A 17,091-nucleotide genomic window follows, 5' to 3' on the forward strand; every position below is an offset into this window, starting at 1 on the left:
TGCTGTTTTGCATCTCTGTTAGTTAAATACCTCCCCCTCTCAGGAGTACGTGCCTATCTTACTAGATCAACAGAATACTGAGCATGCTGAGGATGTTCAAATGTTCAACAGTTTCTGAGCATGCTGAGGATGTACTGGAACAGGTGCATCTCTGTTCTCCTTCATTAGCATTTGTTGACCTGTATTTGATTGTTGCTCTCTTTCTCTCTCTTGCTCTCTCTCAATCACTCACTCACTCTGTGTGTGTGTGTGGTTAGACATGTGGTTAATGTCAACTACCAGTCAAAAGTTTGAACACACCTTTTAATTCAATGTTTTTTGTTTAGGGATTTCTTTTCTACATTCTAGAACAATACTGGAGATTTCAAAACTATGAAATAACACACATGGACTTAAGTAATCCATATGTAATGACAACAAAAAACAGTTGTTATTTTAAGACACGAAGGTCAGGTGTTCTGGAATAGTTCTTGCAAGAACAGTATTGTGAAGTGCATTTGCAAAACCCATCAAGCACCATGATGAAACTGGCTCACATGAAGACCATCCCAGTAAAGCAAGACCAAAATTTACCTCTGCTGCAGAGGAGAAGTTCATTTAGAGTTACCAGCCTCAGAAATCACCAATTAACAGCACCTCAGATTAGAGCCGTTATGAAGGCATTACAGAGCATCAGTAGCAGACATATCTCAATATCAACTGTTCAAACGAGATTATTGTGTGTTTCAGCCGCCTTCAGCATTGTTTTACAATTTAGAAAGAAATAAACATCAGGAAAGACCGTGGAATTAGAAGGTGTGTCCAAACTTTTGACTGGTAGTGTATACTTCAACAGTTTCACACCGTTAACAATCTGTTGAGCATGGGAATTTATCAGTGCACTGAAATGTGCACAATTAGTTTTATTGACAAGTAAACTAAAGTAAATAAAACACAGACAGACAGATAGACAGACAGACAGACAGACAGACGGAAAGAAAGAAAGAAAGAAAATTGGAAAGCTGCACTGTAATTTGTTTTTGGTTGTTTATCTACTGTGCCATGGGCAGGAGAACAAAAAGGCTCATATGATCTCTTCCCCTGGATCTGCTACGCACCCCCCCTCCCCCCGCCCCCGATCGATGTACTGCAGAGATTGTTACTGAATCACATGGGGAAATTAGCAAAATGTTATAGCAGAATTGCTGTAAATGGGCTCTCCCCTAATGTTCACATTTTTTTTTCAAACTGCTGTAAGACAAGAGCATAACTAATCTTCTCTCTCAAATCAAATCACATCAAGCAGCTTTTATTGTCATTTCAACCATATACACCATGCACACATTACCCAGAAATTTTTTTCTGAAGTACACTGAAAAAGTACACTACAAAGACCTAGCACTTCATAAAGTGTGTGTGCAAATGTGTACACAGAGTGCCAGACAGTACAGTACAATAATTAACAAGGGACAGTGCAGCTCTGACCAATACATTGACATGTGATGTTGGTGGCTGATTCTGACTCTTCTTACCAGTCAGACCTGCCCAGTTTCCCCTGAAACTTCTGCTTGGAGCTTCTGCATTTGTGATTCACTCTTTGCTGTAGTGAATGGCTTCACAACACATGCATAAAACAGCTTATAACCATTTACACCCCTGACAAGGCTTTCTTAATGGCTATGAGCTTGGGGAGACCAGTGGACATTGTGTAACAGTCCCTTATCCCACGTCAAGTTATCTAGCCAGATAGCAAGGGAGATAAGCATCTCCAGGATCTTTGAGCCAGTGGGACAGGTTACCTTCTCCTAGAAGCCCCTTGTGTAACTCACTTAAAAAATGCTCAGACACATTGTGGATATTAATGTATGAGTAAAGTATTTATTAAAGCCTTACATAGAAACAAACAAAAAACAAACAAATAAATGAAAAAAGAAATAAATAAACTCGAATTATGTAAATTTTATTAGTGCCTCCAAAACCCGAAATTACCAAAACACCTAGGATTAGACCAGGGACTTGTTTGCACAATACACACTACTGTATATTGCACAAACAACTTCACATACCTGCACTTTTCAAAATATTTATATAAATCATACTGCTTCTGTCAGAAATCTTTGGTATACCTCATATTATATTTTTATATTTTCCTTTCCTACCTGAATAGAATTAATTCTACTTAATGTTAATGCTATTTTTATGGCTGTTGACAAAAGTATTTCATTGCACATTTCGTATGTTTGCGTATGAGAATGACCAATAACATTCTTATTTGAGTTCGAATTTTGAATGATAACCATCACAGAGAAGTGCAATAAAATTCTGAATTGTAACACAACAAAATGGGGAAAAGTTCAAGGGTGGGGTAAATGCTTATGTAAGGCACTGTACTTTATACAGTGCTATGTAGAATGCATTTGCTTATTATTCCATTTTTGTCACAGCTCATTGTTTCATACCAAGCAAAATGTAATATAAAACAAGAACAATGTGAGAAAAGTCAAGTCAAGAAGCTTTTATTGTCATTTCAACCATATATATATATATATATATATATATATATATATATATATATATATATATATATATATATATATATATATATATATATATATATATAGCTGATGCAGTACACAGTAAAATGAAGCAACGTTTCTCCACGACCCTGGTGCTACATGAAACAACACACAATCATTTTTAAATGATCATTTTGTTCAAAGAATGAAAACGTTTATCCAATGCCAGCTGACCCTCTGTGAAAAACTGATTACCCTTTGGTTACTCAATCAGCCAATTAGCCATATTTAATCGATAATTAGGTTCAGTAAGATTAGACATGCTCAGGCTTGATTACTGCCATCCCTGCTGAATCTAAACCCTATTGAAACAGAACCGTTTCAGCTAATGTCTGGAAAAAAGTCTGGAAAGTGTTTTAGAGGCTTTTTCTAAGGCATTGTGATTTCAACAAATTACAGTCAGAGCCATTATCTACAAATAGATTAAACTTGGAACAGTTGTGAATCTTCCTAGAATGATGTTGGATAATCTTTTTTGACATACTGTGGGCTAAAACTAAATGAGTGGATTTTTGATGTTTTTATATAATATTTTATTTTTCTATGTTATGAACTCCTCCAATCTTAGAAGAAACATCAGTGCACCCGTATTACATCATCTTTGCATCACTGAGGAGCTACAGGGAATGGCATGAACATGGACATGGATAAGAGCCAGGCAAAGGGAATTTTAAGAATATTCCACTCTCAATGCTGCCATCTAGTGACCATAAGTGAGATTTTCCGTAACGGCTGACCAATAGATCGGACACTTGAATGCGTTTTATAACAGGATTAAGTATGTGAATAAGCTAACTGGCAGTTATTTGATATAGAGATATTTTATATGATATATTATATAATATGATGAACAGAAAGGGGGTCAGCATTTTACTTCTATACTCTGATGTAATGAAGCAATGTATCGATTATGTTAAAATAATTTTTGATTGAGATGTTATCAAAATACGAGTTTACTTTATTTAGTGTTTACTTCAAGTAGGCTGATAAATAATGTCATTCAAATATGACACATTAGAGGATAAAAAAAGCCCCATTACATATAATTCCAGCATGTCCAGTCACCCTTACAATTATTTTAAAAAATGACAATAATTACAGTTTTCACTCAAACAAACATTTATTTTTGCTGTAACAAAACATCAAGAAAAAACAAACAAACAATAAAAATACATTCTCATCAGAACTACTTTTTTAAACCATAGTTTAAAATTTTCTCCAAAACATTTAGCATCACCATCCACTGCATTAGGAACACATGTACACCTGCACATTCATGCAATTGTCCAATCAGTCAGTCATATTACTGCAGCAGAATAAAAAAGCAGATAAAGGTTTAAGAGCTTCAGTCAATGTTCACAAACCATTCGTCAAACATCAGAATGGAGTACAGTGACACTCAGTACAAGTTCACCGAAGCTGTAACAGGAACCTGATGTGGTTTTTTGCTGTTGTAGCCTATCCACCTCAAAGTTTCATATTTTGTGCATTCTGAGATGCTTTCTGCTCACTGTGGTTGTGAAGGCTGGTTATTTGAGTTACTGTAGCTTGAAACATTCTGGCCATTCTTCTCTGAACGCTCTTCAACATAACATTTCAACCTACTGAATCGCCTTCATTACCAATCTGTATAAATTCTAGAGACAGTTGTGTGTGAAAGTCCCAGTTTCTGAAATCCAGCCTGTCAAAGTCACTAAAATCATATTTTCTCCTATTTTAATGTCTGATGTTACATTAACTAAAGCTCTTTCTGACCTGTATCTGCATGACTTTATGCATTGTGCTGCTGCCACATAATTCACAAATTATGAATAAGATATTATTGACATGTCTAAGGACTGTCATTCTTTCCAGGATGGGTAATTAAAAGAGTGCTGATCATTTTGAAATGGGTGGAAATAACTATACTAATGAAACTTTTTTGTCTTTAATAATTAAAAACATTTTTACTTAAATCTCGAGAATGCCCCAGTATGTTTAAGCTTAAAATATTGCTTATTGCATGTATTATTCTTTTTTGGTTTTAATATTTTTATTGAATTTTGCAGTATAATGTACATATACATAGCATTTAACAATCCCCCAGCCCTTACTAACAAAACCCTAGAGTAGCGCTCCATTAATGCTGCCCATTCATTCTGATGAGAATTACAGGTGTTGTTTAAATAAATAAATAAATAAATAAATAAATAAATAAATAAATAAATAAATAAATTTAAATAAAATAAAATAAAATAAAATAAAATAAAATAAAATAAAATAAAATAAAATAAAATAAAATAAAATAAAATAAATATAATGGGAGGGATCAATAATGATTATTTAAAATGGTCTACATAATCAATGAAAGGGTGCCACATCTTAAAAGACTTCCCCCCGATCCTCTTAATGAATACCTAATCTTTTCAAGGTAGAGACAAGTTGTCATTTCTCTAATCCATTGAATATGTGTGGGTGGGAGGGGATCCTGTATTATTCCTTTTTTTTTTACACATCAGTGTTTACTCATTTTCAGGAATACTTATGGAGGCAACTGCATTTGAAATAAATATAATTGCTCCATATTAGAATTACAACTTTCATTAATCACCTTCAATTCACAGCTAAAGTACACTGTTGATTTTTGATAGAATATTTTATATATCATTATGGGTTTAGACATAAATCTATGGGCGGATCATCTATACCTGTACTTCATTTATAGTGTGCTGTATTGAGGTCCAGTGCTTTCCACGTCCTTCATATTGTAATGCTGTCTTCTGTCTACATAATCACACCAGCACCCAGGAACCACTGTGTATACTTAATGCTGTTGTTTTTCTAGGCCACAGTCGTCTGTTCCTGTACCCCTGGGTGCACCATTTTACTCTGTCATACTAATGCCTTCAATGTGATGACTTGGTGAAAACACTCAGTGTCTTTTGGGAATTATGAATGTAGCTGCCACTGCTGAATGACTTGCTCTTCGAACCACCGCTTTGGGCAGGATATTTCATCAGCTCTCCATTCAGCGCTACACACACACACACACACACACACACAAGCGCGCGAGCATCGTTTGTTTCCTCTTGACTTGGCCCTCGTCTGTAGATTCGATTCTGCGGCTTCGCACTGCAGCCAAAATCATCAGCAGATTCTGGGTATCTTATAAGAAATGGAGTAAAGTTATATGAACAATTTTTTCCTTCCACCCCCGCTCCCCGATCCGCCGTGTTTCCTTTTTTGTGTGTGTTTTGATCCGGGCTCTCGCGGCGGGCTGCTCTGCGGTGAGGCGCGGACTGGAGTGGCGCTGCCGGCGTGTTATTTTTGGCGGCATCGGCGGTTGGTGGCTCTCGGGGAAGATGGAGTGCAGCTCTCCGGCTCCAAAACCCAGGAGCCTGTTTAAGGGATTTCTCGTCCCAGAGACAATCACTCTGTAATGATCAGAGTCATTATGTGCTCGCGCTAAACGTGGGTCGAGCTCTGTGCGCCGGGTTAATTGCAGCGGCCCTGGAGAAGACATGCTGATTACTATGGAGACTCACGAGCCCAAATAAAATCCCATTAAAATCTGCAAAACACACACAGGATGTATTTGTAACATTTCGTATATGTACTTAAGTTTCACATATAAATGGGTTTTAGCCTCTTCAGACACAGCACACACGCTTTTCTTCCACAAAGTGGAATTAAGGCCTAGGACATGTTTGTTTTTTATTTTTCCCCAAATCCATTTATTTGGAAATATTTGTATTGGTTTGAGATATATGTTAACTTTCCCAGAGACATTTGTTTTCATTATTTCCATCTGATTTCCTCCACGATTAATTTAATTTCACATACCGATTCTTCCATGCAACTGGTTGGTGGATTACTGGACACAACATTTTTAATGTCTCTGGACAGTTAAGCGACATGGAAGAGAAGTCTGGAAGTCCACTGGCAGCCAGTGGCTGAAATATAAAGCATTGTTTTTTTTGTTTTGTTAAACCCCCATAATAAATTCTGTTTTAGCAGCACAACACTTAACACAATGAGCACAACACAAGCGACACTACATGTACAAACTTTATTTAAGCTATTAAAAGCTATTTTAAAGGTGTGGGTCTGGACGATTTATCACATGCGCACTGGCTTCCTATAGTATTAGAGCGACATCCAGGTAACAATTAAAAGTAAAGGGATAAAATTAGTTAGTCATAAAAATAAAGTTTTCTTTTCAGAAACTTCACTCTGAACTTCATCGTTGTTTTGATGTGAATTAACATTTTTATAAACTATTCACATGTGTCCAAGACTGGAGGTGTTAATCCATCACTGGGGTTTATGCTGCATATTCATTTTACTCAAAGGGGGAGAAGTATTTAAAATAAACACAAAGCTTGTGGTTTCTCGTTCAGTGTTACAGCGCACATCGACCATGTCAGCTGTCTGAGCTGAGGCTCCCTCTCTTTATTAGGAGCACCAGTGGGTTTTGTGCAGCGTAAGACATTTTTCCTCTTCCCATTACTACACATCATCCACAAGACTGCGAGAGGTTCTTTAACTATTTTGTTGATAAAATAAGAGAAAAAAACAATACTAGTTTATATGTTTATTTTCAGCGCTGAACACGTGTAACGATGGTTGTATGTTTGTGTGCGTCAGTGTGTGCGCATAGTAGCAGATTCGCGTGTGTTTTGGATGCGTGTGCGTGTGTATATGTATGTGTGTGCGTGTGTTTGTGCTCACCCACAAAGATATTTCAATTTGGGCAGGATATTAAAGAAGCATGGAGTGGCAGTAGCCCGGTGTCTGCCAATAGCTTGGTTTGGGGGTGTTGCGGCCGTGACTGTAGGGGGGAGGAAGAGGGGGGAGCGGCTCATGGTCAGAGCCCCCGCCGGACACACTGGCGCCTCTTTCTGGAGGACTTCTGAACCACCACACTCCTCCGCCAGAACCCTGCCAGCCCTCTGGAAACCCGACTCAAATCACTCACTTTTAACATCTCTCTCTCTCTCTCTAAATCCTATTCCACGTTTTTCAGTAAATCTTATTCCCATTTTATTCACTTCTGTAGGCTATATTGTATTTAACTTTCTTTTTTTCTTTTTATTCCACTTATGCTACCATACGTCTGTCAGGGCTATGCAATTTAATACATAACTGACTCTCAACCGAGTCATTTTATTTTATTATCTTTATTACTGCCTACATTTAGTTGAGGGTGCAAAACCAAAATACTGTATTTCTTTATTTATTATTTACTTTAGGCCATAATTACCTGCAAAAAAAACCTATAATATATATATATATATATATATATATATTTTTTTTTAAATGTTGACATCGTGGACATGAGGATGATACTCTCTGGCACTTCATCATGATGACAGCATACCACAAACACCCCTTAATTCCCTGTCAACTCTTATTTCTCTTATAAAAGAAAATATTTTTAGCAACTGAGCACTATGTTCTACTATTCTGTATTTTATATAATCAGTAAATAGCAAAATTGTGAATTTAAGGAATTAAGAAGAGGATGTCTATTTTGAAGTGTCACAGCTCATTTCCTAAGCTTCCACTTTTTTTTCCTGGAAGCAATTTGTCATCCGGGGGACATTTAATAGGGAACATATTATCTTTTTACAGGGATATGGAGCCTGCCACAGCCTGCCCACAGTTCCTATAAACAGAATTGGTCCATTTAGTGGTGTGTTTGATACATTTCAGAGCAGAAAGGAACTCAGTTACAGAAAGAGGCCTATAAAGGCTGCTATGAAAACCCTAGATAAGTATTGCTAAGCACCACCCGCTTGCCAATGCAGTTAACTTAAATAGACTAATGATGATCAATCTTATGTCTCTTTGTGGGGATGAAAATGCTCTTTCCTTTTTCTTCATCAGTGACCATCTGACCTTTCCTGACCTCTTGCAGTTCTTCAGGTCACTGATTTCTCCTCTCTTCCCCACCAGATACTTGTTAACCCCCCCAGCCAGAACCCCCAACCCCCCAAACAAAAATCTCACTCCCTTCCTCTAATACAGCCTGAAGGCAAAAGTTTACCTGCACTCATACCTGAGTTTTTCCGTTGACATGAATCACTCCCTCTCTTCAGGGCATGAGGAGGATTTATGACCTACTGCAAGCTCAATAGTTGAGGAAGGGCCATTGTTCCCACTCTTCCCCACTGTAAATGCAAAGTGGCTATTGACTTGTATCAGTGAATTCAAATAAGCTTTGTTTTAGGACCCTTTTGGGGAATGGTTGTCCCTAGGGTTCAGACACAACTTGATTGTCTTTTTCAAGCCTTTTTTTGCCTCCTCTTTTTTACACACTGTCTTGTCTCCATCTCCACTGAGTTCTCTCACATCCCTAAGTATATTTGTCTTTTTACTGGCTTACTTGAGGCACAGTTCTCTCCTATTTTTTTAAGGTCTTCGAACATAAAGTTTTAAAAATAAAACCAGGTTACCACCACCACAGGGGAGTATAAAAAGACAAAAATAATAGTCATGCTGGAGTGAAAAGCCACGGACCCTCCCCTACCCCCCATATCCCCCAAAAGACACATACACACACGCGCGCGTGCACACCCCACCCAAACCCTCCGCCTGGGTCTTAAAAGCTGTGGACTCGACCACACGCCCACTTCAGACCTCCATAAACATGTCAGACCCTGATGACAGACTCGGCCCCGGGACCAGCTGACCTCAACTTCAGCTCATTAGAGTCAGTAAATTAAAACCATACAGCCAGGGGAAGAGGGGAGGAGAGGTGCGGGAGGGAAGCACACTGTCACAAGAGCAGAATTTGTGTGTGTGTGTGTCATGGTACTGTGCATGTGGTTCTCTTAGAGTTTATACCTTATAAGTTGTGATTTACTATCAAATTTAACACACGTAAACTTACGCTGGATCAAAGTGTACAACAACATGCAACTGGTTGGTTTTCCTGACATTCTCTATCATCACTGATCACGTCAGCACACATTCAAAAGATTTTTAGCAAAGGTTTAGATAAATTAGATTTAAGATCTTTCCAGACCCAGTGGGGGATAAAAAGCATTGTGCAGTGACTCATTACAAAAGAAAAGATGATTACTTTATCCCAAGATTCCACTAAGTTGCAACAGAGCTCCCTGTATTTGGATTCCTGCAAACATTAGCACCAGAAAATTTTGTATTTGGTTTTTGAAGTCCGTTGCTAGCTCACTGCCACATGGGCAACCCACAATTCTGTAAACAGTATAGTGACCCAGCTTCCCTCTCCCTCCCTCCTCCTCCCATCTTCTCTCTTCTCTCGCTTCCCTTCTCTTCTCTTCTGTAGTCTCTTCCGCTGCCCAGCCCGTAGAAGTGCTGTGGAGTAATTGTCCAGTAGCAGGGTTGGTGGGGGTAATTGGTGTATGCAGACAGCGGGGGAGGTTTAATTTTCTTCGACAGACCTTCAGTGGCGCTCTGTGAGACACATTGTGTCAACTGAGAGCCCTGCGTTGTTTGGGCTGCGAGAACTAATTAAAGCATTTGTTCAGCCATAAGATCGCAGAGGATGACAGACCAGAGTGGGACAGGGCAAGAAGAGGAGTGGAGAGAGGGAGGATTGTGCTGGAAAAAAGAAAGAAAAGAAAAACAGACTTCAGGAAAAACTGACTGGGGAAATTCCAGAGAGAGGAAATAAAACATATGATAAGCACTCATAAATGTGATCACAGTTAGCCTAGTAAATTATCATCATCATCATCATCATCATCATCATCATCATGAATTAAGTTGTAACTACACAATACTTGAAGAAAAATAAGACTCATACTATGTAGTAAGCATATTCTCTGTTAATTTCTGACCTTAATAGGTTTATGTTTAATAAATGATTTTACTATTCCAAAATCATTACACATATTAAATATAAAAACAATTCTTGAAAACGTATGAACAAAAAGTGCTTTATTGAGTGTACAATTATGACTTAGATAAGTGCTATGGTATTTTAATGTAATCATGATCAATACTATTAATGTTAACCTATTTAATTTAATTCAAACAAAGACTACGAGAAATCAAAAATAAAAAAATGTTAAGTAATAATTATCATGATGATTAACTACTCTTGACCACTTTTTAAACCACTATTAATCAAGCCGAGCTTCCTGAAATACAAAAATCACTGCCTTGTCTTGAATGGTAGGCTGTTAAGCACCACACAAACGTTAACTGGACAAGGCATCAAACCATAAATAATACCCCTATTTTTGTCATTGTCAGTTTTCTTGTAGACACATGTGGGAAATGTAGATAGTGCTATAATAAATGAAAATACAACAGGGAATTGAATTTCACTTAATTTAATTAAAAAGACATACAGTTAGCTGGGAATTCATAACTTGAGTTTCATATTTACAGACAGGTAAAAATAATTAAAATTAGACTTAAATTGACACTTCAGAAAAATCCACTTTAGTCCTTACAATTTGGCATTTAATATTCCACAAACAGAGGTCATACAACAGCCATCAAAACCTGAAAATAAACAGTGAAAAAAATAAATAAATAATTACATAAAATGCAAAATCTTTATTTATTCATGACTGGCTTTGCTTTCATTGAGTGTTTCCCATTTCCCATTTTAATGCCAGTAAAATGTAAGATTGTCTCTTGTTATTGTTCATAATTTAAAGCATAAATAAAATTTAATGTAAATAGGAAATTAAATAAGACAAAAAAACAGCATTCAGATGGAATTCAAGGAAAATACTAAACTGTACATTGTAGTCCCTTTTTTTGCAGCTTCCACAGACCCATGAGCCCTGATCTGCTAGGGACATCTCAAAGAATTATTTTAATTTTAGAAATGATTGTGATTAAATAAGCAAAACTAGTCCCTTTCTTCTCATAAACAATGCACTTTCTGTAAAAAGAACTGGTGGTAATGTCCGTCACTGGATGCTGACAAAACCATGGTAAAAAAATGCATCTTATCATATTTTAATAATAGCATCTAAAACATTTAAGATAGTGATCAGAAAGGACAAAGATAAAAAACAGCTTAAAATAACAAAAAAAAGCCTTGTCATAGGCCTGACTAGGTTTGCATATCAAACAAAAGTTCATGTTAATGTCCCACACTTTCTTTTCACACACTGTTTCTTCATGTTCCACAGGAGAATATCTGTGATAGTGGTGCATTGTTTCCCTTTAGGGGCAACAAAATGTATTTAAAGAATATTAACAAAAAAAAATACTTATTCATTCTATTTTTTAAAATGCTGATTAGCACCGATTAGAACAGCAGCTTAATCTGAAGATCCTTTCCTCGGATACGGTGGTTATATCTCCAGCAGTCCACTACTGTTCTCTACTGGGTTTCCTGTGGTGTTCTTCTCCTCTCCATTAGTTGTATGCTCCTGCATGCCATTTCCTGGACCAGCTGGGGCCCCTTCACTTGGGTCTACAGACTCATCTGGGCCCCTTGGTTCTGATTCACTCTCTCCACTCCCAGCTTTTCCCTGCAGGCTGGCCTCAGAGTGGGTCTTCTGGTGCTTGCTGAGATGGTCACTGCGCGTGAACCGCTTGTTGCATAGCAGACACGTGAACTTTTTCTCACGTGTGTGTGTACGCACATGGCGCTCCAGCTCATCCGAGCGTGTGAACCGCTTTCCGCAGAAGAGCCAATTGCACACAAAAGGTCGTTCACCTGTGTGCCAGCGCAGGTGGGCCTTGAGGTGTGAGGCCTTGCCATAGACCTTTCCGCAGCCGGGAATATGGCAGCTATGTACAGGCTTTTTGCGCAGTGAGGCAGCAGATGCACCTAGACGCTCCAGCTCTTGGCAGTTGGGGCAGTCACAGGAGGACCTGCTGGTGGCAGAACTGCCGGTATATGCCCCAGAACCCCGAGCTGGCTTTAGGCCCATGGGGCTCTCAATGAGGCTGCCACTAGCTACTGGCTTGGGCTTGTACATGTCCTGTGGGAGCATGTGCTGGGAGGACTGTAGGAGGTGTGAGGAGGAGCTGAGACCCACAGAAGGATATGGTGCTGGGTTGAGGGGAGTGAAGTCGGAGCTATAGCTTGACATAGGAGGGCTAAGAGAAGCCTGAGGAGCCACAGGCTGCAGAGGGGCCTGGAGACCATCCGACTGGGTTTGGCCAGCACTTAGCCAGTTAGAGCTAGGGTGGACATCCCACCAGGAGGATGTGGCATTGGCAGGTGCAGTTGTGATACCAGGGTGAATGCCCGCCTTGTACCAAGAACCGTATGGGTGCGTCATGTCAAGTGAGGTGTAGACACTGGTCAGGCAGTCAGCTGTGGCATGTGCTTTGGTCACCAATAGTGAAGGATCCTGAGAGGCTGAGGAGGTTTGGAAAGTGGAGAAAGGGTTGTAGTCAGAAGTGTATGCTCCTGTGGGTGGAGGAGGGCTGCCGGTGGGGGTAAGCAGGCCTCCACTTGTACTGAATGAGCTGCTGTAAGAGTCTACTAGGCCTTCACTGCTTCGGCCATTTTTTGGTGCCTGCAGTTCAGAAGTCATGCTGTAAGGTTTCTTTACTGATGCTGCACTTCCGGGTTTTCCAGGTGTAGCGGTGTCACGAACTGGACTGGTGTTGCCAAATTTGTTGCAGGTGGCGGTCAGCATTGCTAAAGGACTTGAGCCATAACGTGTTTCCTCCTATGAAAACAAACACACAAACAAACCAGCAATAAGATACACCTTTTTAGGGGCTGAGGCAGTTTTTGTTTTCTTTATTTTTGTTGCACAAATTGTAAAGATATTTATTTTATGTCATCAATCAATCACTTTGCACACAAACTGAAATACAAATTGCAGACTTATGCAGTAAGCGGAAGTCTTGTCTGTTAGAGGCAAAAATATGCAAGAACCTTTGCCTTAGTGATTTAAATGCCATCACACATACAATTCCTGTTAAACACGTTTGCCGTGTAATCACTAGTGCCAGAATAGTTAGACGTTGTTTTGACGACACTTGCTCTTTATAGGCTTAGCCTTTTATTGTTTTGTCTATTACCCTGTCATGTGAATGAATAAGTACAATAGACAGGCTTTTGTGGGACCAGTTACCAGACTGGATATAATGGTGATGAACAACTGAACAAAATGAGAAAATAAATGGTTAAATGTATAACCATAATAGGTATAGTTTGCTGTGTAATTGGTCATATTAATTAGCACTGTCTGTCCTGTCACAGCAAGTTTGAAAGTATGTTTTTACTTTCCTTTTGTACAGTAGATCCGATTGACCAAATTGCAAGAGCTTGCATATTCAGTTATGTCTGATGATATCTGTAAATTAGCTAAAAATGTGTTTAAAAGAATGTTAAATCAGGCACCTATTCATCAAACTCTTACAACTGTTGTGTAAAGCAGGATGGAAAAATAGTGTAATCTAAAGAAGTGTAAACTTTCAATGCATTGTCCCATTTGAAGTGTTCATTCAGCACAACATCAGGACACTAGAGAAGTCAGGGTGAGCGAGGTTTTTTTTTTTTGCCGTTGAGACGCTAGAATACGAATATGAAACGTGTGCGCTGCAACGATATCACTGCAGAGCGCATGCGCTTGCGGTTCGCCTTGGCGCACGCTGCTGTCCCCGTTTCCAGGTTAACTACCATTACCATTAACCGCACTGCGTTTCCTTCACCAAAGCCATTACCGCGAGGGTTGATTTCCTATCCGTTTATAAAAATTATACATTAGAATATTTTGTTCTTCTAGATCCCCTGCGATCTCTAACCCCCAGAACAGATTTTTAAGACATTTTCACAGATTTAAACAGCTCAGCCTAATTTGCCATTTGCGTAAATCTTCTCGTTTCAGCACACGAAGCAAGAAACTAGTTTGCTGACAAGTTCACAAGTGCTCCATGTTTGTTCTATTCATGCTGGAAGTAAAGAAAGCATCGTAATGTTTGTATGGTATGTTAATACGGTATGTTAATAATGTGTCTGGCTCAGGCGCGCGCGCGCTATAGCAGCTGATTTACGTGTATAAGACAATTATCGCTAGACTTTTATTATAAACCCAGTCTTAACAGAGTTAGCATGCAGTGTCTTGTTGGTTTGACGTTACGTACCTCCAGAACCGATGCAGCCATCCCTGAGAAGCAAATTCCAAAAGTTGACTCGGACACCGGGAGGTTAGCCTTAAAGACGCGTGGCCCGGGACAGTGTGTGAAGTAAAGCTCCGCTCCGAGCGCTGCGACTTCTATGTGGATTCAGAGACACGCCTCCTAATGACAGACTCCGTGTGCTTTGAAGTAGGCAAAAGAGAGAGAGAGAGAGAGAGAGAGAGAGAGAGAGAGGAGAGAGAGAGATTCATATAGGACATCCTGTTGCAAAAAAGGCTTAAAAGTATCTTTTCAAGCGTTTCTCAAGTCTCATAAGTTTTCACGTTCCTACGTCAAATTATTTTGCGTCACAACTATCAGAGCAGCCTTCAATAATTAAAACATCCATGGCTATACACAGAAATCAGAATCTTCTTACATCTGAAGTTAAGGAGCTCACTTTCTGTCGGTATTAGCTGCAGGCTATGACATGGACTACTGAATTTTGTAATTAAATATATATATATATACATCCAAACTGACAAGTTTAGGAAGTCCCCACATTCTCGACTTGACAGGAAGGTGGATGAACAAAAAGACAAAGAGGAGCCTAGAAATAAAAGCACCGAAGTAAACTTTTCTTTCTCACAGGGGTGATACCACCAAGCATGCATGTTCTATATAACTATGAGGTCTGTGTCTCTTTTGCGGAAGAAAGTGCATGTGGTGTAGCCAACCTTCAGTGGAATTAGAGTAGTGGTCAAGGTATTAAGGTATATTTTAAAAAGATATATTAAGATTTTCAGGTAGAATCTATCTATCTATCTATCTATCTATCTATCTATCTATCTATCTATCTATCTATCTATCTATCTATCTATCTATCTGTCCGTCCGTCCGTCCATCCATCCATCCATCCATCCATCCATCCTTCCATCCATCATCCATCCATCCATATATCAAAACAAGCACCCTTGATGGTAGTGTCCCAAGAAAAAAAAAAAAAAGTTTACCTTTATTTCTGACAGTTTAAGTGAGGAGTATTAAGCACAGGTTACATGAACGGGATGTGTATTGTCTGTTCGCAATGTTCATTATACTGTCAACAGTATGAAATACAGTACTTGTACATAAATGCTGCAAAAGGAGCCCATATAGTTCTCAGGAAAATACAAGGTCACTTTAGCCTATATGCAAAAATAATCTAATTAGACTAAAGCTTACATTTTTAAATTAAATTAAATTGCATCACTTACACAATTGAACAGGACATAGATAGATAGATAGATAGATAGATAGATAGATAGATAGATAGATAGATAGATAGATAGATAGATAGATAGAACTGCACCAGCAACTTACATACAAGTTCACACATTAAATAATAGAACATGAGAACATAAATGACATCTTGCACTGAGACATACCTGGTAGATACAATTTGCCAAAAGCAAGTAAGCAAGATAGATGTAATAACAATAGGGAAACTTAAAAAGACAAAAGAAAAATTATTACTAGTAATGTAACAATTTACACTAGTAACACTAGTCACAAACTAGGCAAACTAAAGACAATACAATGTTGATTTATAATAGTACAATAAATAAAATAACTATGAACACAGGGTTCCCTCCAATAGAAACATTAAACCTCTGGTATAACATGCCCGTGTAATGTTCTGATAATGTTCCCCACTTGTAAACAACAGTATAAAATAGTTTCAATTTTTCGCTTTTTTGTTAGTCACAATGCCAAATATCTTTAAGATTTTATGAAATTCTTCAAACTGAATCTATGTGCAAGTGAACTGACAATTGAGTAGCATGTACTGACTATATCAGTAAGATATACTTCGTCATATGGTCCATAGGAAATATAAAAGTGAGTCTCACAAAATTTTTTTTTTTTATCATACAACATTGTTTATTTATACACATAAATATTAATGCTTTTGTAAAATTTTGATATGGTGTAATTTCCTAGAGTATCTGTACCATACACACAGTAGATATATTTATCTAGTATTTTAGAAAATATATAAAAGGAAAGAAAGACAGACAAAAAGAAAAAGAAAAGAATAAGGATAGATAGATTTATGTATAGATTTATGAGCTTCGAGTATTATTTGGATGTCGGCTCAAACATTTAAAATTGGTGAAAATAAATAAAAACAGTTGAGATTAAAGCCATTACTCTTGCATTTTCAGCAACTGAAAGATCAGCGACAAGTAAAGCCACTTGAAGTGTGGGAGTGTAGACTTGTGTAGGCTCAGAATGACTTAAACCTATGATTAAAGGTCTTTAAAGGGACACTCCAAAACATTTCAATAGCAGGTTCATTAAGCTGAGCACAATATTAATGCCAACATGAGAAACCTGGGATTCTTTATATGGCTTGTGATTCATAAGATAAATAAAACACTGCAAAGAAAAGGCAGGGTGATATCATCAGTATTTTCCATTTTCTGCAATCAAGGGACAGGATGATTGAGGCTAAGAATGGTTGCCACATTTAAAGGCA

General features: G+C 38.2%; 1 protein-coding gene across 1 annotated transcript; it reads right to left on the reverse strand.

Annotated features, from left to right (window-relative positions):
* Positions 1–10,648: 10,648 nt before the first annotated feature.
* On the reverse strand, positions 10,649–14,729 carry sp7 (Sp7 transcription factor). The gene is made up of 2 exons (XM_058402205.1): positions 14,598–14,729; positions 10,649–13,174 (listed from the first exon to the last, which is right to left on the reverse strand). Exons 1-2 carry the CDS (start codon positions 14,616–14,618, stop codon positions 11,840–11,842), a joined length of 1,356 nt encoding a protein of 451 aa, XP_058258188.1. The 5' UTR covers positions 14,619–14,729; the 3' UTR covers positions 10,649–11,839.
* Positions 14,730–17,091: the final 2,362 nt, after the last annotated feature.

The sequence above is a fragment of the Hemibagrus wyckioides genome, linkage group LG11, assembly GCF_019097595.1.
Source record: "Hemibagrus wyckioides isolate EC202008001 linkage group LG11, SWU_Hwy_1.0, whole genome shotgun sequence".
NCBI lineage: Eukaryota > Metazoa > Chordata > Actinopteri > Siluriformes > Bagridae > Hemibagrus > Hemibagrus wyckioides.